Source organism: Phocoena phocoena, chromosome 4, assembly GCF_963924675.1.
Source record: "Phocoena phocoena chromosome 4, mPhoPho1.1, whole genome shotgun sequence".
NCBI lineage: Eukaryota > Metazoa > Chordata > Mammalia > Artiodactyla > Phocoenidae > Phocoena > Phocoena phocoena.
The window spans coordinates 79,393,958-79,419,626 of record NC_089222.1 but is presented as its reverse complement, the minus strand read 5'-3'; the positions used below and the strand labels follow the sequence as shown (position 1 = coordinate 79,419,626).

Here is a 25,669-nt window from a genome sequence, read left to right as displayed (position 1 = left end):
TTCCTTTTGCCAATGGTTCCCTTTGCTACGCAAAAGCTTTTAAGTTTAATTAGGTCCCATTTGTTATTTTTCCTTTGTTTCCTTTGCCTGAGGAGATTGATCCAAAAAAATATTGCTATGACTTATGTCAAAGAATGTCCTGCCTGTCTTTTTTTTTTTTTTTTTTTGTGGTACATGGGCCTCTCACTGTTGTGGCCTCTTTCGTTACGGAGCACAGGCTCCAGACGCGCAGGATCAGCGGCCATGGCTCATGGGTCTAGCCGCTCCGTGGCATGTGGGATCTTCCCGGACCGGGGCACAAACCCATGTCCCCTGCAATGGCAGGCGGACTCTCAACCACTGTGCCACCAGAGAAGCCCCCTGCCTGTCTTTTATACTAGGAATTTTATGGTTTCTGGTCTTATATTTATATATTTAATCCATTTTGAGTTTATTTTTGTATAAGGTGTGAGAAAACTTCTGATTTATTTCTTTTACATGTAGCTATCCAGTTTTCCCAGCATCACTTTTTGAAGGGACTTTTTTCCTATTGCATATTTTTGCCATATTTCTCATAGATTAATTGATCATATGTGCATGGGTTTATTTCTGGCTTTTCTCTTCTGTTCCATTGATCTGTGCGCCTGTTTTTGTGCCAGTGCCATATTGTTTTGATGACTGTAGTTTTATAGTGCGTCTAAAGTTAGGGGGTGTGATACCTCTAGCTTTGTTTTCTTTTTTTTCCCCTCAAGATTGCTTTAGCTATTTGGGGTCTTTAGTGGTTCCATATAAATTTTAGAATGATTTATTCTAGATCTGTGAAAAACTTCATGGGTATTTTGATAGGGATTGCATTAAATCTGTAGATTACTTTGAGTAGTATGGATACTTTATCAGTTTCAATTATTCCAGCCCATGAACACAGGATATCTTTCATTTTCTTTGTATCAGCTTCAACTTGCTTCGTGTTTTATAATTTTCAGAGTATAGGTCTTTTTACCTCCTTGGTTAAGTTTATTGTAAGGTATTTTGTTTTTCTTGATATGATTTCAAATGGGATTGTTTCCTTACTTTCACTTTCTGTTATTTCATTCTTAGTGTATGGAAAAGCAACAGATTTCTGTATGTTAATCTTGTATCCTACAACTTAACTGAATTAGTCTGTAAGTTCTAATAGTTCTTTTTTTTTTTGGTGGGCAACACTTTAGGGTTTTCTCTATATTGTCTCATGTCTTCTGCAAATAGTGACAGTTTTGTTTCTTCCCTTCCAATTTGGATGCCTTTTTCTTTCTTTTCTTTTTTTTTTGTCTGATTGCTGTTGCTAGGAATTCCGATACTATGTTAAATAGAAGTGGTGAGAGTGGGCATCCTTGTCTTGTTCCTGATTTTAAAGGAAAAGCTTTCAGCTTTTCAACATTGAGTATGGTGTTAGCTGTGGGTTTGTCATAAATGGACTTTATTATGTGGATATATCTTCCCTCCATACCAACTTTGATGAGAGTTTTTATCATTAATGGATGTTGCATTTTGTCAAATGCTTTTCTGCACCTATTGAGATGATTATGTGATTTTTATTCTTTAATTTGTTAACATGGTGTATTACATTGATTGATTTGTGGATATTGTAACCTTCCTTGCATCCCTGGAATAAATCCTATTGATCACAGTATATTGTCCTTTTTATATATTAAGTTTGGTTTGTTAATATTTTTGAGGATTTTTATATACACATTCATCAGAGATATTGGCCTATAATTTTCTTTTTTAGTTTTATTTTAGAGTATACTTCTTTAAAAATGTTATGTTAGTTTTAGGTGTACAGTGAACTGAAAGTGATTCAGTTATACACATACAAGTATCCATTCTTTTTCAAATTCTTTTCCCATTTAGGTTATTACAGAATATTGAGTCAAGTTCCCTGTGCTATATAGTAGGTCCTTGTTGGTTAACTATTTTAAATATAGTAGTGTGTACATGTGAACCCCAAACTACCAATCTATCCTTGCCACCACCACCTGTTCCCCCTGGAAACCATAAGTTCATTGTCTAAGTCTGTGAGTATTTCTGTTTCATAAATTAGTTCATTTGTATCATATTTTTTTAGATTCCACATATAAGCAATATCATATGATACTTGTCTTTCTCTGTCTGACTTAACTTCACTTAGTATGATAATCTCCAGGTCCATCCATGTTGCTGCAAATGGCAGTATTTCATTCTTTTTAATGGCTTAATCATATTCCATTGTATATATGTACCACATCTTCTTTATCCATTCATCTGTCAGTGGACATTTAGGTTGCTTCCATGTCTTGGCTATTGTAAACAGCGCTGCAGTGAACATTGGGGTGCGTGTATCCTTTTGAACCATGTTTTTCTCCAGGTATATGCCCAGGAGTGGGATTGCTGAATCATATGGTAGCTGTATTTGTAGTTTTGGGAGGAACCTTCATACTGTTCTCCATAGTGGCTGTACCAATTTACATTCCCAGTGGTGTAGGAGGGTTCCTTTTTTTCCCACACTCTCTCCAGCATTCATTGTTTGTAGACTTTTTGATGATGGCCATTCGGAGTGGAGTGAGCTGGTACCTCATTGTAGTTCTGATTTGCATTTCTCTAATAATTAGTGATGTTCAGCATCTTTTCATGTGCTTCTTGGCCATCTGTATGTCTTCTTTAGAGAAATGTCTATTTAGATCCTCTGCCCATTTTTTGATTGGTTTGTTTGGTTTTTTCTTTTTTTTTTTTTTAATATATTGAGCTCATGAGCTGTTTGTAGATTTTGGAGATTAATGCCTTGTTGGTTGCATGGTTTGCAAATATTTTCTCCCAACCTGTGGGTTGTCTTTTTGTTTCGTTTATGGTTTCATTTACTGTGCAAAGGCTTTTGAGCTTAATTAGTCCCATTTGTTTATTTTTTTTTTTATTTCTATTACTCGAGGAGATGACTTGAAAAAGATATTGCTGTGATTTATGTCAAAAAGTGTTCTGCCTATGTTTTCCTCTAAGAGTTTTATAGTATCCGGTCTTACAATTAGGGCTTTAATCCATTTTATTTTTGTGTATCATCTTAAAGAATGTTCTAATTTCATTCTTTTACTGTAGCTGTCCAGTTTTCCCTGCACAATTTGTTGTAGAGACTGTCTTTTCTGCTTGTATACTCTTGCCTCCTTTGTTGTGGATTAATTGACCATAGGTGCATGGGTTTATTTCTAGGCTTTCTATCCTGTTCTATTGATCTATATTTCAGTTTTGTGCCAGTACCATACTGTTGTGATGACTGTAGCTTTGTAGTGTAGTCTGAAGTCAGGGGAACTGATTCCTCCAGGTCCGTTTTTCTTTCTCAAGTTTGCTTTGGTTATTTGGGCTCTTTTGTGTCTCCATACAAATTTTAAGATTTTTTGTTCCAGTTCTGTAAAAATTGTCACTGGTAATTTGATAGGGATTGCATTGAATCTGTACATTGCCTTGGGTAGTGTAGTCATTTTCACAATGTTGATTCTTCCAATTCAAGAACATGGATATCGTTCCATCTGTTTGTGTCATCTTCAGTTTCTTTCATCAGCATCTTATAGTTTTCAGTGTACAGGTCTTCTGCCTCCTTAGGTAAGTTTATTCCTAGGTATTTTATTCTTTTTTATGCAGTGGTAAATGGGAGTGTTTCTTTATCTGATCTTTTATTGTTAGTGTATAAAAATGCAACAGATTTCTGTGTATTAATTTTGTATCCTGCAACTTTACAGAATTCATTGATGAGCTCTAGTAGTTTTCTGGTAGCTACTTCAGGATTTTCTATGTATAGGATCATGTCATCTGCAAACAGTGAGTTTTACTTCTTCTTTTCCAGTTTGGATTCCTTTTATTTTTCTTCTCTGATTGCCATGACTAGGACTTCTAAAACTATGTTGAATAAAAGTGGCAAGAGTGGATATCCTTCTCTTGTTCCTGAACTTAGGTAAAATGCTTTTAGCTTTTTGCCTTTGACTGTGATGTTAGCTGTAGGTTTGTCATATATGGCCTTTATTATGTTGACATATGTTCCTCAGTGCCCACTTTCTGGAGAGTTTTTATCATAAATGGGTGTTGGATTTTGTTAAAATCTTTTTCTGCATCTATTGAGATGATCATATGATTTCTATTCTTTAATTTGTTGATGTGGTGTATCACACTAATGGCTTTGCAGATATTGAAAAACCCTTGCATCTCTGGGATAAATCCCACTTGATCATGGGGTATGATCCTTTTAATGTATTGTTAGATTCAGTTTGCTAGTATTTTGTTGAGGATTTTTGCATGTATGTTCATCAGTGATATTGGCCTATAGTTTTCTTTTTTTGTGACATTTTTGTCTGGTTTTGGTATCAGAGTGATGGTGGCCTCATAGAATGAGTTTGCGAGTGTTCCTTCCTCTGCATTTTTTGGAAGAGTTTCAGAAGGATAGGTGTTAACTCTTCTCTAAATGTTTGATAGAATTCACCTGTGAAGCCATATGGTCCTGGTCTTTTGTTTGCTAGGAGTTTTTAAATCACAGTTTCAATTTCAGTACTTGTGATTGGTCTGTTCTTATTTTCTATTTCTTCCTGGTTCAGTCTTGGAAGGTTGTGGCTTTCTAAAAATTTGTCCATTTCTTCTAGGTTGTCCATTTTGTTGGCATATAGTTGCTTATAGTAGTCTCTTAGGATGCTTTTTATTTCTGTGGTGTCCATTTTAACTTCTTTTTCATTTCTCATTTTATTGATTTGAACCCTATCCCTTTTTATCTTCATGAGTCTGGCTAAAGGTTTATCAATTTTGTTTATATTCTCGAAGAACCAGCTTTTAGTTTCATTGATCTTTTCTATTGTTTTATTTGTCTCTATTTCACTTATTTCTCCTCTGATCCTTATGATTTCTTTCCTTCTACTAACTTTGGGTTTTGTTTGTTCTTCTTTCTCTAGTTGCTTCAGGTGTAAGGTTAGGTCGTTCATTTGAGATTTTCCTTGTTTTGTTAGGTAGGATTGTATTGCTATAAACTTCCCTCTTAGAACTGCTTTTGCTGTGTCTCACAGGTTTTGGATCATCATGCTTTCATTTTCATTTGTCTCTAGGTATTTTTTGATTTCCTCTTTGATTTCTTTAGTGATCCATTGATTTTTTAGTAGCATATTGTTCAGCCTTCACGTGCTTTGTTTTTTACAATTTTTTTTATTGTAGTTGATATTTAACCTCTTAGCATTGTGGTCAGTAAAAATGCTTGGTATGATTTCAGTTTTCTTAAATTTTCCAATGCTTGCTTTGTGGTCCAGCATGTGATCTATTCTGAAGAATGTTCCATGTGCATTTGAAAAGAATGTATATTCTGCTGCTTTTGGATGGAATGCTCTATAACTAACTATCAGTTAAGTCCATCTGGCTGAATGTGTCATTTAAGGCCTGTGTTTCCTTATTGGTTTTCTTTCTGGATGATCTGGCCATTGATGAAAGTGGGCTGTTAAAGTCCCCCACTATTATTGTGTTACTGTTGATTTCTCCTTTTATGGCTGTTAGCATTTGCCTTATATATTGAGATGCTCCTATGTTGGGTGCATATATATTTTCCACTGTTATATCTTCTTCTTGGATTGATCCCTTGATTTTTATGTAGTGTCCTTCTTTGTCTCTGTTTCTGTCTTTGTTTTAATGTCTTTTTGTCTTATATGAGTATTGCTACTCTGGGTTTCTTTTGATTTCTATTTTTATGGAATACCTTTCCATCCCCTCACTTTCAGTCTGTATGTGTCCCTAGATCTGAAGTTTGTCTCTTGCAGACAGCATATATATGGGTCTTGTTTTTGTATCCATTCAGCAAGTATATGTCTTTTCATTGGGGCATTTAATCCGTTTACGTTTAAGGTAATTACTGATATGTATGTTCTTATTGCCATTTTGTTAATTGTTTAGGATTTGTTTTTGTAGATCTTTTTTCTTCCCTTACTCTTTTGTTCTCTTCTTTTGTGATTTGATGACTAATTTTAACATTGTGTTTGGGTTTCTTTTTTGCATGTGTATCATAGATTTTTCGGTTTGGGGTTACCATGAGGTTTTTTTTTACCATGAGGTTTTGATACCGGTCTATATAGAAACAATATTGTTTTACGTTGCTGGTCTTTTGATTTCAAATGCATTTTCAATATCCTGCATTTGTGCTTTCCTTTTCTCACGAATGCTGGTTTTGATATCATATTTGTTAGTGGATGATTTCCTACCTTTACTGTGTGTTTTTCTTTACCAGAGAGGTTTTCCATTCGTAATTTTTTTGTGTCTAGTTTTGGTCTCTTCTTTTCCCTATAGAGAAGTTCCTTAAGCGTCTGTTGCAGAGCTGTTCTGGTGGTGCTGAATTCTCTTAGCTTTTGCTTTTCTATAAAGCTTTCATTTCTCTGTCAAATCTGAACGAGAACCTTGCTGGGTAGAGTATTCTTGGTTGTAGGTTCTTTCTTTTCATCACTTTAAATATATCATGCCACTCCCTTCTGGCCTGCAGAGCTTCTCCTGAGAAACAGCTTATAACCTTGTGGGGATTCCTTGTAAGTTATTTGTTGCTTTTCCCTTGTTGCTTTTAATATGTTTTCTTTGTCTTTAATTTTTGTAATTTGATTACTATGTGTCTCGGCATGTTCCTCCTTGGGTTTATCCTGCGTGTGACTCATTGCGCTTCTTGGGCTTGGGTGACTGTTTCCTTTCCCATGTCAAGGAAGTTTTCACCTGTTATCTCTTTAAATATTTTCTGAGGGCCTTTTTCTCTCTCTTCTCCCTCTGGGACCCCTATAATGCAAATGTTGGTGCATTTTATGTTGTCCCAGAAGTCTCTTAGACTGTTCTTGTTTCTTTTCATTCTTTTTTCTTTATTCTGTTCTGCAGCAGTGATTTCCACCACTCTGTCTTCCAGTTCACTTTTCTGTTCTGCCTCAGTTATTCTGTTATTGATTCCTTCTAGTGTATTTTTAATTTCAGTTATCATGTCGTTCATCTCTGTTTGTTTATTCTTTAGTTTTTCTAGATCTTTTTTAAACATTTCTTGTGTCTTCTCGATCTATGCCTGTACTCTCTTTCTGAGATCTTGGATCATCTTTACTGTTATTACTGTGAATTCTTTTTTGGGTAGATTGCCTATCTCCACCTTGCTTTGTTGTTCTGGGGTTTTATCTTGTTCCTTCATCTGGGACTTATTCTTCTGCCATGTATCATTTTGTCTAACTTTCTGTGATTGTGGTTTCCTTTACATTGGCTGCAGGGCTGTAGTTTTTCTTGCTTGTGCTGTCTGCTCCCTAGTGGATGAGGCTGTCGAAGAGGCTTGTGCAGGACACTGGTTCTTGCCCACTGGTGGGTGGAGCTGTGCCTTGTCCCTCTGGTGCGTAGGGCTGTGCCAAGGGGTGTGTCTAGAGAGCTGTGGGTTCAGGAAGACTTTATGCACCCTGTCTGCTGATGGGTGGAGCTGTTTTCCCATCTTGTTGGTTGTTTGGCCTGGGCATCCCAGCACTGGAGGCTGCAGGCTGTAAGGTGGGGCCAGGTGTTAAGAAAATGATAGTCTCTAGGAGGGCTCACACCAATGAGTACTCTCAAGAACTGCCACCGCCAGTGTCTTTGTCCTTGTAATGAGCACAGCCTTCTCCCACCTCCACAGGAGACCCTCCAATACCAGAAGATAGGTCTGGCACAGTCTTTTATGAGATCACTGCTTTTTCCATGCGTTCTGATGCACACGAGACCTTGCATGCACCCTCCAAGAGTGGTGTTTGTGTTTCCCCCAGTCCTGGAATTCCTGTGATCAAACCCTGGTGGCGTTCAAAGCCAGATTCTCTGGGGGCTCCTCCTCCCCCTGCCACCATTGTCAGACCCCCAGGCTGGGGAACCTGATGTAGGGCTCAGAACTTTCACTTCTGTGGTATAATTATTTTCCAGTGGGTCACCCACCTGATGGGTATGGGATTTGATTTTATAGCAGTTGCACCACTCTTACTGTCTCATTGTGGCTTCTTTGTCTTTGGATATAGGCGATTTTTTTGGTAGGTTCCAGCTTCTTTTGTTTATTTTGTTTTGTTTTTTATCGATAGTTGTTTAGCAGTTAGTTGTGATTTTGGTGTTTTCATAAGAGCAGTGAGCTCATGTCTCTCTACACCATCTTGTCTCCATCCTCTGTAATTTTCTTTCTTTTTTTTTTTTTTTTTGCGGTGTCTTTGGTTTAGGTATTAGGATAACAATGGCCTCATAGAGTGTACTTGGAAGTGTTCCCTCTTCTTGACTATTTTGAAATAGTTTTTGAAGGACAGGTATTGATATTAGTTCTTCTTTTTATGTTTGTAGAATTTCCTGGTGAAGTGGTTTGGTCCTGGAGCCTTTTTTGCTGGGAGCTTTTAAAAATTATAAATTCAATTTCACCACAAGTGATAGTTTGTTCAGATTGTCTGTCTCTTCCTGACAGTCTTGGAAGGATATGGTTCTAAGAATTTATTTTATCTATGTTGTTCAATTTATTGGCATATAACTGTAGTATTCTCTTATGTTTTTTTGTACCTTGTGATATCAATTATAAATTCTCCTATTTCTTATGTTGTTAATTTGGATCTTGTCTTTTTTTTTCTTGATGAGCCTAGCTATAAACTTATCAATTTTGTTTATCTTTTCAAAAAATAAGTTCTTGGTTTTATTGATTTTTCTTTGGGGGGGGTCACTATTTTATTTGTTTCCTTTCTGATCTTTATTATTTCCTTCCTTCTCCTGACTTTGGGCTTTGTTTGTTCCTTTTTTTTAATTAATTCTTTCAGATGGTAGGTTAGGTTGTTCATGTGAGATTTTTCTTATTTCTTGATGAAGGCCTATATCACTGTAAACTTCCCTCTTAAAACGACTTTTTTTGGTGTGTGTCCCATAGATTTGGAAAGTTGCATTTTTAGTTTTATTTGTCTTGAGGTGTTTTACGATTTCTTCATTGATCTATTGGCTTTTTAGTTGCATGTTGTTTAGTCTCCATTTTTTTTTTTTACCCATTTTTCTTTCTGTGATTGATCTCTAGTTTTGTATTAGTTTCTAGTTTTTTTTTTCAGAAAAAATGCTTGATGTCTTTTTATCCTTTTAAATTTGTTTAAACATGTTTTGTGGCATAGCATGTAATATGTCCTGGAGAACATTCCATGCGCCCTTGAAAAGAATATGTAGTCTGCTGTTTGGTGATGTAAAGTCCTTTAGATACCTATGAAGTCCAGTTGGTCTAATGTGTGATTTAAGACTACTGTTTCTTAATTTTTTTTCTGGATAATGTGTTTATTGATGTAAGAGGATGTTAAAGTACCCTACTATTATTGTATTATTGTCAATTTCTCCCTTTACGTCTGTTAAAATTTGCTTCATTTACTTACGTGCTCCTATATTAGCTGTATATATGCTAACGAGTCTTATATCCTCTACTTGTATTGATTCCTTTATCATTATATGATGCCCTTCTTTTTCTTCTGTGGTTGATTTTGTCAGATGAGAGTATTGCTACTCCATCTTTCCTGTCGTTTGCATTTGCATGAAATATCGTTTTCTATTCCCTCGCTTTTAGTCTGGGTGCCTTTAGCTTTGAAGTGAGTCTCTTATAGCCAGGATATAGATGTGTCCTGGGTTTTTGTAAATACAATCAGCACTTTATGTCTTTTGATTTGAGCATTTAATCCATTGATATATAAAGAGAGCATTGATTGGTATGTACTTATTTCCATTTTGTTACTTGTTTTTTGTTACTTGTTTGTTGTTTTTGTTCTTCTCTGTTCTTCTTCTTTTAATTTCTTCTCCTGTGGTTTGATGGGTGTGTGTGTGTGTGTGTGTGTGTGTGTGTGTGTGTGTGTAGTATGCTTGTGTTCCTTTCTCTCTAGTTTTTGTGTACCTATTGCCTATTGTATGGTTTTGATTTGTGGTTAACATGGAGTTTATATATGTTGACCTATAACTGTCTACTTCTTCCAAAGCAGTAGTCATTTAAGTTTAAACACATTCTAAAAGATCTACATCTTTTACTCCCCTCCCCCATGTTTTTTGTTTTTGATGTCATAGTTTACATCTTCATATTTATCCCTTAACTGTTTATTGTAGTTATAGTTGATTTTGCAATTTTTGTCTTTTAATCTTCACATTAGCTTATTTAAGTGGTTGATCCACAGTCTTTACTATATATTTGCCTTTACTAGTGGGATTTTTCCTTTCCTATAAATTCGTACTTGTTGTAGCCATTTCTTTTCCATTTAGGGAAGATGCTTTAACATTTCTTTTAGGGTCAATTTAGTTAGTATTGATGAACTCTTTTAGTTTTTGCTTGTCTGAGAAATTTTTTTCTCTCCTTCATTTATGAATGATAATCTTGTGGGACAGAGTATCTCACGTTGTAGGTTTCCCCTTTCAGCACTTTAAATATATCATGCCACTCCCTTCTGGCCTGCAAAATCTGTAGAATAATAAGCTGATAGCCTTATGGGCATTCCCTTGTATGTGACTCTGTTTTTCATTTGCTGCCTTTAGAATTCTCTCTTTATCTTTAACTTTTTCCATTTTAATTATAATATCTCTTGGTGTGGGTCTCTTCAGTTCATTTTGTTTGGGACCCTCTGTGCTTCCTGTATCTGGATGTCTGTTTCCTTCTTTAGGCTTGAAAATTTTTTAGCCATAATTTCATCAAACACATTTTCAACCCCTTTCTCTATCACTCCTTCTTGAACCCCTATAATGCAAATGTTAGTATGCTTGATGTTGCCTCAGTGATCCCTTAAACTATCCTTACCTTTTTTTTTTTTTTTTTGTGGTACGCGGGCCTCTCACTGCTGTGGCCTCTCCCGCTGCGGAGCACAGGCTCCGGACGCGCAGGCCCAGTGGCCATGGCTCATGGGCCCAGCCGCTCCGTGGCACATGGGATCCTCCCAGACCAGGACACGAACCTGCATCCCCTGCATCTGCAGGCGGACTCTTAACCACTGCGCCACCAGGGAAGCCCTATCCTTACCTTTTAAAATTTATTTTTCTTTTTGCTTTTATGATTGGGTGATTTCCATTATTCTATCTTACAGATTGCTTATGCATTCTTCTGCATCACCTAGTCTGCTGTTAAATCCTTCTAGTGTGTTTTTCATTCCAGTTATTATGTTCTTTTTCTCTGACTGGTTCTTTTTTATATTTTCTAGTTCCCTGTTAAAATTCTCACTGTGTTTATCTATTCTCTTCCCAAGTTCAGTTAGCATTCTTATTACTAATGCTTTGAACTCTTTATCTGGCAAATTATTTATCTCTGTTTCATTAGTTGTTTTTTCAGGGCTTTGATTCTTGTTCTTTTGCTTGAAACAAATTCCTTTGTCTTCTCATTTTGCTTAACTTTCTTTGTCTTTACAAAATTAGGTGAAACATTTGCCTATTTCAGTCTTGCAGAGGTGTCCTGTGTGACAGCATCCCCATGCAGTCTTCACATGCTGAGTGGCTTTCTTGGGATTGCTAATCTGAAGTGAGCACAGGTCACATCTTCCCTTTGGGTGTGCTGGCAGATACCACCTTGCTGGGAGGCAGGGGTGGATGTGGAGGGGCTAGAGCCAGAGCCAGGTGTGAGCCTGGGTTTCTTCTATGCTCAGTGGCTCCCTATGGGAGTGGGTTTGGGACCCAAGATGCTGGAGCTGAAGTCCCATGTGTCGATTGGAGCTGGTTCCATTCCCTGTAAGTGTGCACTCTCCCCTGCCCTCGGTGTTGGCACCTCCATCCCAGTGGAAGGGAACATAAGAGGAAGAGGGGCTTGAGCAGCCCCCAGTGGGGCTGGGTTATGCCCTGGTATGGTCCCAGCAAGCCAGTCAGAGCCCCAGGCCATTTCTGATCCGCTGCCTTCATGTGCTCACCAGAAACATTCTCCCTTGCCCTGTTTAGAAGCAGGGCCTGGCCCTAGCTGCCTCTGCTTCCTCCTAATGTGTGTACCTTCACCCTAGTGGAGAGCAGCTCTGGAGCAAGAGGAGCTGGAGCAACTGCCTGCCGTGGGCCAGGGTGCCTGCTGGGTTGATTCCCATACAGGAGTCAGAGCCCCAGGCTGCTCCCAAACTGCTTCCTCCCCACACACCAGCAGTGGCTGCCCTCACTCTGTTCAGATTCAGGCTGGTTGCACACCAGCTCCATCACCTCCAAGTATGTTATTCCTTAGCAGTGGCAGCCTTTGCCCTAGTGGAGAGGTGTGCTGGAGCAAGAGGGGCTGCAGCAGTCTCCAGATGCAGGCTGGGGTGCACTGGGGCAGTAGTGGGAAACTGGCCTGAGCCCTGGGGCGTTTTCAGCCTACTTTCTCCACCTTGTTCCTGGGAGTAAGCAAGCATGTGTGAGTGGAGTTTCAGTTTCTTTCAACTCTCTGGTACATCCCACTGGTTTTTAAACATGCTCAGGGGACTCATCTACCTGATGTCCAACCCAGTGGCTGGGGTGCCCAATATGTAGTTCAAACCCCTCAGTCCCCAGGGAGGATCTCCCAACCTGTGATATCTCCTTCCTCTTGTCTGTTTCCTGCTACAAGAACTGGTCCCAGCCTGATCCCCTCTCCTCCCTTCCTACCTGACTCCATGTGGGTCTTTCTTTATAGCCTTGGTTGTAAAACAGCCTATCTGCCAGTCTCTAGTTTGTTTTCAGCTAGAGTTGCCCCACACATAGATCTGTTTTTGATGCATTCATTGGGGGAGGTGAGCCCAATGTCCTACTCCACCATCTTGATTTCTCCATTTCTTTATTAAATGCATTTAGTTCGTGAATTGTTTTCCTGATTTTGCTTAGTTGTATATCTGTGTTTTCTTGCATTTCATACAGTTTAAGATGATGATTTTACATTCTTTGTCAGGGAAATCATAAATTTCCATTTCTTTGGGGTCAGTTGCTGGAGCTCTATTACTTTCCTTTGGTGGCATCATATTTGCATAATTCTTTGTTGTCTATGTAGCCTTATATTAGTGTCTGTGCATTTGTGAAGCAAGCACCTCTTCCAGTCTTTACAGACTGGTTTCAGAAGATAAAGACGTTCTGTTTGTTTCCCGAGCTGATAGGATTACTTCCACAATTGCAGTTGTGCTGCATTGGAGCCAGTTGTGAGGCTTTTGCTGGGTCTGCAGTAGCATCTATGATTTGTGGGCTTGATACTGGGTCTTATGTTGGTGTGGATCCCTTCCAGTCCCCAGGTAGATGTGACTACCTGCAGTACCTTGTTTAGTAGGGTCGGACTGGGACAAGGGTCTGCTTTGGGGTCCACGTATGGGTCCCCAGATAGCAAGCCTATTACCAGGTAAATGGTGGGTGTGGCTTCTGCCAGATCTTGGGTGGACTGCTGCCTGGTCACTGGATGGGTCCCTGGATGGACAGGACTGACCCTGGACTGTGGCTGAGAGGTACTGGAACTGAGCCTCAATGCTGTTTCAGATTCCACAGCCAAGATTTGCTCTGCAGTCATGGATGGGTATGTCTCCCTCCAGATCACTGGATGGGCTGAATTGGTCCCTGACTGTGGCCAGAGGGGCTGGAGTTGAGTATAGGGCCCTTTCAGGATCTCTTGGAGTGCAGTTATGTTTTCTGACAGGTTCCTGTGCCAGGACTGCTTGGGGATTGTGGTTGGGAGTATTAGGCCCTTTCAGGATCTCTGGGAGTGCATACAGGAGTGTGTCCTGTTGGGTACCTGTGGCAGCAGAACTGTTCACAGCCTCCAGTTGGGAGGGGCTAGGACTCAGTGTAGGGCCCTTTCAGATCTCCAGGGTTGCAGCCAGGTGTGTTTCCTACTGAGACCTTGGACCCTCAGGACTGCTGTAGACTGGCAGACTGTAGTTATGAGGAAGCTGGAGTCACATACAGGGCCTTTTCAGGAACTCCAGGGGACAGAGACAGGAATGTCTCCTGCCTGGTTTTTGTGCAAGCAGAAATTCTAGAAGACTGGCAGTGAGGGGGCTTGAGCTGAGTATAAACCCCTTTTAGGATCTTAGAGGGTACAGACAAGCGTGTTTCCTATAGGGTTCCTTTGCCAGCATGATTGTTCCTAGACTGTGGCTGGGACTTGCTGGAGCCCTGTTACAGGCCGTTTCAGAATCCACAGTCTGACGGACTGTACCTTACTTCCAGGGGCTTACCTTCAGGGGTTCCCACACCGCAGCCTAGTGAGGCTGGAGCTGGTTCAAAGGTCACTTCCTGTTGTACAGCCAGGAACAAGTTCTTTAAGTTCTTTATTATGCCTATTACCTGATACATGAATGAGTGTGACTCCTTTGGGTCTCTTGACATGTGGCATATACTGGTGACAGACCCAGAGCCAAATGGAGCTGTAGCTAAGTTCTCAGGGGTACAGAGCTATTTCTGTTTCTATAGCTGAGACCACAGTCGGTGAGTCAGCTGCCTAAGTGCAAGCCTGTCTCCTCAAAATGGCTCTCTTCATTCTTGGACTGCACCAGGGTTTCACAATCTCCAACCTGGATCCTGAAGCTCCTGTGAAGACACTTTTGTCTGTGAATGTAGGTGCAAAATTATTGTTCTTGAGGGAGGTTGATTATGTACGAGGGACATTTTATCCAGCCATTTTTCTGACAAGCAATGCTATATAATGTAATTTCCATCAACTAAGACCAAGGTTTTTCAACTCTTTATTTACAAAAATAAAGATAACTAGTAAGCCAAATGTCAGTTGCTAAGTAAGTTAGTTTTTTCTTTACACATTAGTATTAATGCTAATTAAAATGTTAGAATCCTTGACTTTTATTATTTTAGACTTGGGAGACCTGGCGTTGATTGTTATTGTCAACATGAAAGTGGTGCAGCTGTTCTGCAGCTCCAATTCTTGATCAATGAGGTAAGGATTTTCTTAGATATTTCTATCTCACACACACATTGTGTAATCTTTTTAATATTATTTTTCTACATGCTTAAAGATATATACGTATGCAATATTGTTCATGGTCACATTTTTCATAAAAGACTGTACTCCTATATTTGTCAGTTTATTAAATTTTAAAGGAAAAATTTTGTATGTACCAGAAGATCCTGTTATTGTGATTGTGTAGTATAATTTATAGATTAATTGTTTAACTGGTTTTTAAAAAATTACTAAAATCCTTTGATTGCTACACTGACCATTAAACTCTCCCTCTACACACTCTCCTCCCACCAATTTGTTTTCTAATCCAGCATTAATTTTCATGTTTTGTCTTTATCTTCCATTAAATAATCTTTTCAGTTATTTACTTTGGGCTTCTTTGTCTGTATATATCTCCATATTCATTTGTTGCTATACATATGCATAGCTTTATAACCATTGGCTGCCTACCCTACTCCTATTTTATAGACCTATGGTGATGAGGAACTCCCTAAAGATAAAGTTTGTAAAGCTCAGAAAGTTTGCAGATCTTCCAGTAGTTGAAGGCTACTTAAGGCCTTCGTTTTTTTTTTTTTTTTTTTTGTGGTATGCGGGCCTCTCACTGTTGTGGCCTCTCCCGTTGTGGAGTACAGGCTCTGGACACACAGGCTCAGCGGCCATGGCTCACAGGCCCAGGAACGGCATGTGGGATCTTCCTGGACCGGGGCACGAACACGTGTCCCCTGCATTGGCAGGCAGACTCTCAACCACTGCACCATCAGGGAAGCCCCTTAAGGCCTTCTTGACTCATATTTTTACAATGGATCCTTGAGTCTTTTGAACTCTTTTATATTAAGTGATTCAGTCAATGCAAAAATGTTTTAAGAGTTTATGCCATACCAAATTTGGGCACTTAGGAGATTGAACTCAGTGTGTTGAAAAAAAAAAAAAGAGGTATCACTGGTTGTTTCTTGTGGCATGAATGATGATCTTTTATTCAGTATCTCTATATATTTGCATATATATATTCTAAGAACTTTTACTCATAAACATAGGTGAAATGTTTCATATAACTTTATACCAGAGATACCTGAGGCATGAAAAATTTGTGATACTGGGAAATGTCCACTTTTTACTTCTCTTAGCTCAAAAATCTTTCTCATAAGGCTGTGAGATTCTCCTTGTTGACCAGCCTAGCATATTTCATGTTGTAGGCATACTTGCTGTGGGGTACCAAAACGAGAGAGGGAAATAAGGAAGAGCAGGGGAAGCATTAAAAAAATATTTTATCATAATAACTAGTCTTTAGTATCTAGACTGACAACCTTTTTGAAGTTTCAGTGTTACTCTATAGCTCCTAGTTGAGAGATCTCAGCCTTTTGCCTTCTGCATGGATGTTTACTGGCAGGCATAAATTGTTTCCAGGTGATTTTCTCTGTGTCTTGTCCTCTGAGAATTGTCTTCAGGGCCGTAAGTTTGCCTCTGTGCTGTTACATAACTAAGAAGAAATAAAGGCAAGCCTTCAACATCTTTCCAGTGTTTACATTGTCTGTCCTGAACTGCTCACCTCGATTTGCCTTATACTCAACTTCTGTACCTTTTTCCAAACTTCCCAGCTTCTGACCTCTTGACCTGTGTTTTTATTCAGTTTTTAATCTTTTCACAGATCTTCATTAGTAGTACTTTCTATGGATTTGCTTTTGTAAATGAGCCCTAGACACCCTGCCAATGTGCTTACTTTCATGTGTCTTATGTTTCTGTTGGTGTTGTTCAGTGGTTCTGTTCACCTCCCTCAAATGCTAAGTTATCTCCTAGTTTTATCATAGAACTATTAATACTGACTTTCTTCCTAGATTTATTCAGCTATTACACTAAGATATTATTGAATATCTGCTGATTTATTTTACTTTCATTGCTGTTGGCATATTATATCTTTTGTATAACACATAACTATTTACTGTAGAGAATGTTTTATTAATTTCATATATCATAGTCTATCTTCACCCTATCCCAAATGAGTTTCCGCTTTCCTGAGAAATGAGATCACTATTCTATATCTCAAAAAAAAAATTGTAGTTCATCAAGTACTTCCAAGCAGTCCTAATAATTTTCTGATTTGAATATGTAGAACACTTGAGAACAGTTTACAAAAAAAAGCAGACAAACACAAAAATCCTCAAGGCATGTGTAGGATACATTTTATTGCATGAATGTAATTATCTATGAGTTCATTTTAAAATGTATATATCAATGTATACCTCTTTGAATATGTGTATTTACATATTTATATACAAATATGCAATTTGTACACATTTTAAAACATTTTAATGGTTATACTCTCTGATTATGATTATTGTTTTAAAAGTTATTTTTCTTTGAGACTAAAATCATAGGTATATAATATCGAGAACCATCATAGGCTACATGAGCATATGTTTGTTGTAGGAATTGTTATGGAAGAGCATTTAGATTCCTATATTCTTCTCTCCTCTAATTCCTAAAGAAGAAGTAAATTCTAGGAATTTCAGTATAGTTCTTCCTAACATCTACATGGTTTATCATTTTTATATCTGTGATTGATTTAATAAACTGTGAAAGGTTACTTGTAACCGAGTACTTTGTAAAGTATGAAAAGAATTTTAGGTATCTCCGGACTACCATAACTGTGCAAGATCACTTTTACAGAACACATTCAATACTCTAGAGTAGCTTCAGGCTCTGACAGGGCAAGCATTGATGTTTTTTTGCTGGGAAACTCAATGGCAAAAGTTCTGACATAGTTTAAGATGATCTTACTTAACTCAGTAAAATAAATAGTTTAAAATAGTTTAAGATGATCTTACTTAACTCAGTAAAATAAATAGTTTAAAATATGTATATGAAGTCATACATGGCAGCTAATTTTCTGCCCATATGGTGTCTGCCATACTAATAGGTAGAACCCATCCTATTGTATTTGAAGTAGGATCCATTTTTATTTGGAGGCTTTGTATAAAAAGGATCTTAGTATTAATTTTGTAGTTATACTGAATTCTAGTTGGAGAAATGTTTTCTTTTATTACAGATGTTTTCTTTTGTCATAGATGAAGCTTTTTGAAGTAAGAAAACAAATTATATCAAATATACTATATAGGAAGACTATATACTTCTTAACTATACAGAAAATTTTAAGGAAGACTATATACTTCTTTTAGGAAGACTATATACTTCTTAACTATACAGAAAATGTTTACAAACAGTGTATTTTTACATGACCAGATTGCAATTTAAAACTGGGTTGGATATTTGCTTCTCTGTAGAGCTACGTGGTATATGTATAAATAGTAAAAACAACAAAAAAATTAAACTTAGTTTTTCCCAAAGAAAATATAAGAAATCTTTAATAGTCACAATGATTCTTATAATAATAATCACTCTATTGATAAATGCATATTCTTTGAACTAATCCATATACAGTAGTTTACTTGCTTCTTCTACTGTTAGCATTCTTAGGCTTCCTGACTGAAGTATGTGCATTGTCTTTCCTTGTATTTCTACATTATATAAATACAAATAACATTAAAAGCAGTGAAAAATTCAGTAAATTAGCTTGTTTTTGCTTCGTAAAAAAAACCCCATAAATTAAGTAAAACGCTCACTTTGTCTTCATTTTGTTCCAGGGTGCTTTGGTCAGTGCAGGTTCAGATGATACACTTCATTTGTGGAACCTTAGACAAAAAAGGCCAGCTGTTCTTCATTCTCTTAAATTTAACAGAGAACGGTAAGAATGTAAGAGTTAAACAATTTCTTAATGTGTAAGAAAATTATTTCCTGATCAAGTTTCAGGTTAATTTTTGAAAGAATTTAAAAAATAATATTAATAGCTAGAAATAATATTTATGCTTACTTTTATAATAGTTTATTTTCATAGAAAATTCATAATTGATATAGATTCAGTCCTTTTCTAATGGGAACTCCTAGCATTCTTGTTCTCCTTGCTATAAACTAGGACTTCACCAATGATGTGTTCTTTTCCTTAGGTCAAGGTGCTGAAAAGCCAGACCTAAAATTTAAAAGTCAAGTAAATACTAAATGTATTTCTACACCTTTTGATCATGGAGGTTACCTCCTACACTTTCACCCTCTTGCTTAAGTATTTTTTACCTTAAAAAAAATATGAGACAGAGGTTTTAGACATCCAAAAATGTTGGTACTAAGTGTTGCGCAACATTGCACATCCAAGATTGATATTTTCAAAGATGGTGAATTGATCAGAATTCAAATTCTCCCATTTTAGAATGAAATAATAATTAGAAAAAGAAAATTTTATGAATGGATATGGAAAATGTTATTAGATTTTATTTGTAACAAATTGTCCCAAATTTTAATGTTTCTAGTGTTGGTTTCAACCAGAGCTAGAATATAACAGACATCTACTTAGCTGATAATCCACCTTGAGATGAAGTAAAATTTGTATTTTATTATCTGTATCTGTTATTTAACTATTAAATGATCTGATATTTGTTTATTATTTGGGAAACAGTCAAACTTTTTGGTGTGATTGAGAAGGGCTATCACAGGAAAAATTGATATTAATGAAAGAAAAAGAAACCTCTGAGAAGTAAATTTACACAGATTAGCAAGTACTAGTCAAAACTGAGTTAGGTAGATGATAGAGGCAGGCAGCCACTGCTGAGAGCTCAAGAAAGTGCTTATTTTATTTTGTTGAATGGTAATAGTTCATAAGGAATCAACACTGTATGGGCAGAGCTTAATGAAGTAAACCTGTTTTTATAGGTTTGTTGAGAAAAAAGGATGGCAGCTATACAGACATTGTTTTTCTATTTGGAGCTTTTTCTTTTTCTTCTTATATGTGTACTGTAATATTTGAATCATTAACCTTCAGTACTCTGAGTAGTATTCATGAGTATTATGTCCACAGTATTTTGGGATTCAGCATCAATGGAAGTTTTTGTTAATCCAGTATTTTTTTGAGAGGAGGAAATTTATATTTTAGCTATTTGCTAAAATTAGATAGGACTTCTTTCTTTATATTAGATCTAATTTTGGTTATTTTAAATTTTAAAATAAGTAATGTAGCAAATATTTCAGGATATGAAAAATTGAAAGATCAGTCAAGAGTTGTTATACTGTTCCTTGTACCTTTACCACTAAAAATATTACCTACCATAGATATTGCCATATTGATTTTATCTGTTTCTCTACTTGTAAGATTTTTTGTTTGTCAATGTTTTGAGTAGATCTGGCCCTACCCTTTTGTGTAGATAGGCAGAATGAGTTTTTTTCCCCTCACAATTGGAATGTTGAAGGAAATGTTCTGGCCCCTTTTATAGCCATTTTGGGGAGAAGAAATGATTGATGGTGATGATTTCCAGTTATAATTTTATTAACTCATTTGAGGTATATTTAACTGGTAGGAACGTAAAAGACCAAGCTGACAGATTTTGGACAAGTTTAAATCTTAGGAACTTTGCAGGCACTGCCTATTTTTTAAAATTAATTTTTATTGGAGTATAGTTGCTTTACAATGTTTTGTTTGTTTCTGCTGTACAGGAAAGTGAATCAGTCTTACGTATACATATATCCCCTCTTTTTTAGATTTCTTTCCCATTTAGGTCACCACAGAGCATTGAGTAGAGTTCCCTGTGCTATACAGTAGGTTCTCATTAGTTACCTATTTTATACATAGTAGTGTATATATGTCAATCCCAGTCTCCTACTTCATCCCACCCACCCACCTTGGTATCCATAAGTTTGTTCTCTACATCTGTGTCTCTATTTCTGCTTTGCAAATAAGTTCATCTATACCATTTTTCTAGATTCCACATGTAAGTGATATTATACGGTGTTTGTTTTTCTCCTTCTGACTTATTTCACTCTGTATGACAGTCTCTGGGTCTGTCCACGTCTCTGCAAATGGCACTATTTCATTCCTTTTATGGCTAAGTAATATTCCACTGTATATATGTAGCACATCTTCTTTATTCATTCTTCTGTTGATGGACATTTAGATTGCTTTCATGTCCTGGCTATTGTAAATAGTGCTGTAATTAACATTGGGGTGCATGTATCTTTTTGAATTATGGTTTTCTTTGGATATATGCCCAGGAGTGGGATTACTGAGTCAAATGTAGTTCTGTTTTTAGTTTTTTGAGGAATCTCTGTACTGTTCTCCATAGTGGTTGTGCCAATTTGCATTCCCACCAACAGTATAGGAGAGTTCCCTTTTCTCTACACACTCTCCAGCGTTTATTGTTTGTAGGTTTTTTTGATAATGGCCATTCTGACCAGTGTGAGGTGATACCTCATTGTAGTTTTGATTTGCATTTTTCTAACAATTAGTGATGTTGAGCATCTTTTTATGTGCCTCTTGGCCATCTGTATGTCTTCTCTGGAGAAATGTCTATCTAGGTCTTCCGCCCATTTTTTCTTTGGGCTGTTTGTTTTTTTGATATTGAGCTGCATGGGCTGTTTGTAGACTTTGGAGATTAACCCCTTGTCAGTTGCTTCGTTTGCAAATATTTTCTCCAATTTTGAGGGTTGTCTTCTCATTTTTTTAATGGTTTCCTTTGCTGTGCAAAAGCTTTTGAGTTTAATTAGGTCCCATTTGTTTATTTTTGGTTTTATTTTCATTACTCTAGGAGGTGGTTCAAAAAAGATCTTGCTGTGATTTATATCAAAGAGTGTTCTGCCTATGTTTTCCTCTAAGAGCTTTATAGTGTCTGGTCTTACATTTAGGTCTTTAATCCATTTGGAGTTTATTTTTGTGTATGGTGTTGGGGAGTGTTCTAATTTTATTCTTTTACATGAAATTAAAAGACAATGCTGTCCAACATTGCCTATTTTAATGCTTACAAAAATGTGATATTTATCTTTTTGTGAAAGATTAATTATCTTGAACTTGAGAATAATAATTAATATCACAATTTATTGTGGAGGGGAAAATATCTTTAAATGTATCATGAATGCAAGGCTTAAGTCAATGAAGGTGAATTTAACCAAGTGTCCTTGGGAACTCTAAGCCCTCTTAAATCAGCCATTTAACCGTATACATTTCTATATACTTGTCAACTGAAAGAAAGACACACAATATGAGAGTTGTGAGTGAAGTTTTATTGAGGGTCTTACTGAGGACTATAGCTGGGAGATAGCCTCTCAGATAGCTCTGAGGAACTGCTCCAAAACCACAGGGGAGGAGCCAGTATATATATTAAGTTTTTGGCTGGGAAATACATGTAGCAAGCATAAAAGATTACTGCTAATCACAAGGAACAGACATCTCAAGTTAATGATTTAAGTGCTTTTCTATGTATGGGAAGATGCAAGAATCTGGGGTCATTCAAATTCTTCCTTAGATATGAATCTTAACTGTCTAGGGACCATATATCTAAAACACAGAATGCTCCATCCTGTTTTTCTCTGTCCTGAATTCCCCTCTGGGGGCACTGTCAGTGGGTGACTGCAGTGGGTTGCAACTTAATCCTTGTAGAACTGGAATGTTGGGCAATATTCTTTGTTTATGTATCCTTGTGCTTATGCCATATACATATTTAGTTTATATAGTTGGTAAATTTTAGTTTTTTAAAATTAGTCTTTGGTTTTATAGTCTTTGAAGGTAGCAACCAGGCTTAGATTGTTGAGAAGTAGGTTTAGATATTCCAGCTGCTTCTGGTGGATGATCTTTGGGTTCCTCTCATATCAGAGTTTATAAACCTAAATATGGAAGAAAAACTTTTGATTTCTGTGGTGCATGATCTGAAAAATGAATAAAATCAAGCATTTACATTTCAGGCATATTAACAGTCCTTGCTATCACTGATCATAAATCATGTAATGTTGGGGAAAGCCTAGAATTGTTTTATATGGTTTTCAAGTAAAATTCAACAGATAGGCTATAATATACAGATCATAAAGTATTTGTACTAATTATATCAGAGTTTATTTTTTCTGTCGGTGGTGTTCTGCTAATTAATATTGTCAGAATACTTTTAAGGAATATTAGCTAAACCACCAGGAAGGAATATGTTATTAAGAACCTTATTTCTGAAATCTCTAGCAGACTTGACCCATCAGAGTTGGCTTTGGGGGACACTATTTATAACCCAAATTTAAAATATTTTATTGCTTTATAAAGATAATCTGAATTACTTTTCTTTTAAAATTTTCTTAAGTAATTAACATATTTGCCTGGTTTGACAGTCAAAAGATAAAAGTTGTATGTACAGTGAAGAATCTTTCTTCCCCTCCTGTCCCCTGGACACTCAGTGTCTATCCGCAGAGCCAAGCAGTGTTATTAATTTCTTGTGTCTTTCTAGAGATTCATTCTGTACACATATAAGCAAATATTATATGTAGCATAATTTTCTTCTTTATGTATTTATAGACAAATATGAAAGTATCATATATTTCTGTTTCATAAGTTGTAGCACATTATACAAACAGTTTTGTACCTTGTTTTTCTCCCTTTACATGTTCTCAAGATCATTCCTTATTAGTACATAAAAAGTTTCCTTATTCTTTTTTTGGTGTGTGTGCAAATGTTACCAAACTGCCAAGAAACTGTGTAAATATTAAAGCGTATGCCTTGAAATAATTTTACATCCATGTAACAAATGCACAATTCAAGAAACAGAAAATTGCTAAAGCCACAGAAATCCCTCTGTGTTACCTTCTAATCACTACCTAACCCCCAAGTGTAACACTATTCTGATTTCAAACATTATAGATTAGTTTTGCTTGTTGTTTTTGACAGTTATAGGAATGGAATTGTACATATCTACTTACTTGTATTTGGCTTCTTTTTTTAAAAATAAATTTAATTAATTAATTAATTTGGCTGCATTGGGTCTTTGTTGCTCTGCGTGGGCTTTCTCTAGTTGTGGCGAGTGGGGGCTACTCTTCATTGCTGTGCGTGGGCTTCTCACTGAAGTGGCTTCTCTTGTTGCAGAGCATGGGCTCTAGGCACGTGGGCTTCAGTAGTTGTAGCTCGTGGGCTCTAGAGCACAGGCTCAGTAGTTGTGGCACACGGGCTTAGTTGCTCCCTGGCATGTGGGATCTTCCCGGACCAGGGCTCGAACCTGTGTCCCCTGCATTGGCAGGTGGATTCTTAACCACTGTGCCATCAGGGAAGTCCCTATTTGGCTTCTTTTGCTCAACATTATATTTGTAAGTTTCATTCATGTTGCATGTAGCCATAGTTTATTATTTTAATTGTTATGTAGTATTCAATTTAATGGATATTCTTTAATTTGATTCTTTAATTTTAATTTTTAAAATTTAATTCTTTAATTTTAAAACGTTTAAAATTTTGTAAATTTTAGAAATAACTTGTCAAATTCCACAAACACATCTGAGATTTTGATTGGAAATATCTTGAATCTGTAGATCAATTTGGGGAGAACTGACATTCCCCATGATGATGGGGAATGGCAATATCGATTGGTTGTCATTAACAATGATGACATATTGATTCATTGCCTGAATCACACACAGTCAGGGAATCAAACATGGTATATATCCCACCACTTACTTAGGTATTCTTTGATTTCTCTAAATGACATTTATAGATTTCTCTGTAGAGGTCTTCTATATTTTTATGTTTAGTCATAAATATTTGATAATTTTAAATGCTATTGAAAATTGTACATAATGATAAAAGGATAATATATTGTAAATTGTACGTAATGATAATTATATTACAATATATTATTTTTAATATTTTTGTTGGAATATAATTTATTTTTATATGTTGACTTTGTGTCCAATGACTTTACTTAAATTCATTTAATAATTCAAATTGTTTATCTATTGTAGATTTTCCTATGTACACAGTCATGCCGTCTTCAAATAATGACAGTTTTATTTCCTTCTTTAGTTTTATATGTATTTATATTTATTTCTTTTTATTATTGCACTGGGGTTAGGACCTTCTATTAGTTTTTTTTTTTTTTTTCACTGCACTGTTGGAGTACTGGAGCATTTATTTATTATTATTAATTTTTTTACATCTTTATTGGAGTATAATTGCTTTACAGTGTTGTTAGTTGCTGTTGTACAACAAAGTGAGTCAGCTATATGTATACATATATCCCCATATCCCTTCCCTCTTGAGCCTCCCTCACACCCTCCCTATCCCACCCCTCTAGGTCATCACAAAGCATCGAGCTGATCTCCCTGTGCTATGCAGTGGCTTCCCACTAGCCTTCCATTTTACATTTGGTAGTGTATATATGTCAATGCTACTCTCTCACTTCGTCCCAGCTTCCCCTTCCCCCGCCTGTTGTATTAGTTATTTATTGCTGTGTGACAAAATTACACAAACTTAGTGGCTTAAAACAACATGCATTTCTTATCTCAAGAGTTTGTAGGTCAGGGAACCAGGTGTGGCTTAGATGAGCTTCTGTTTCAGGATCTCACAAACTACAGTTAAGGTGACTGCCAGGGCTGTGACCTCATCTGAGGCTTGATTGGGAAAGGATCCATTTTCAAAACCTATTTGGTTGTTGGCAGTATTCTGTTCCCTAGCAAGTTGATGCATCGAGAGCCTTAGTTTTTACTGGCTGTTGACCAGAGACCACTGTCAATTGCTTCCAATATGCCTTTCTCCATAGGACATCTGACAACCTAGCAGCTTCCTTCTTCAGAGCCAATAAAGGAGAGAGTCTTCTCACAAGATGAATGTTACAATCACATGTAAATTAGTAATGAAAGTGGCATCTCATGACCCTTGCCATATTCCGTTGGTTATAAGCAAATCACAGGTCCTGTGCACACTGAAGGGGAAGGGGATTATGCAAGGGCAAGGATATCAGGAGGTGGTGATTGTGGGGACTACCTTGGAATCTGTCCATCATAGACTTCCAGTACAAT

At 36.8% G+C, this 25,669-nt stretch overlaps 1 protein-coding gene across 2 annotated transcripts in view; it reads left to right on the top strand.

Annotated features, from left to right (window-relative positions):
• STXBP5L (syntaxin binding protein 5L) overlaps positions 1 to 25,669 on the top strand; it is a 398,063-nt gene that overhangs the window by 74,527 nt on the left and 297,867 nt on the right. For both annotated transcript variants that reach the window (XM_065875972.1, XM_065875974.1), the window contains exons 3-4: positions 14,716 to 14,797; positions 18,460 to 18,560. In XM_065875972.1, the coding sequence (XP_065732044.1) occupies positions 14,716 to 14,797; positions 18,460 to 18,560 (183 nt within the window). The remainder of the gene's footprint in view (positions 1 to 14,715; positions 14,798 to 18,459; positions 18,561 to 25,669) is intronic.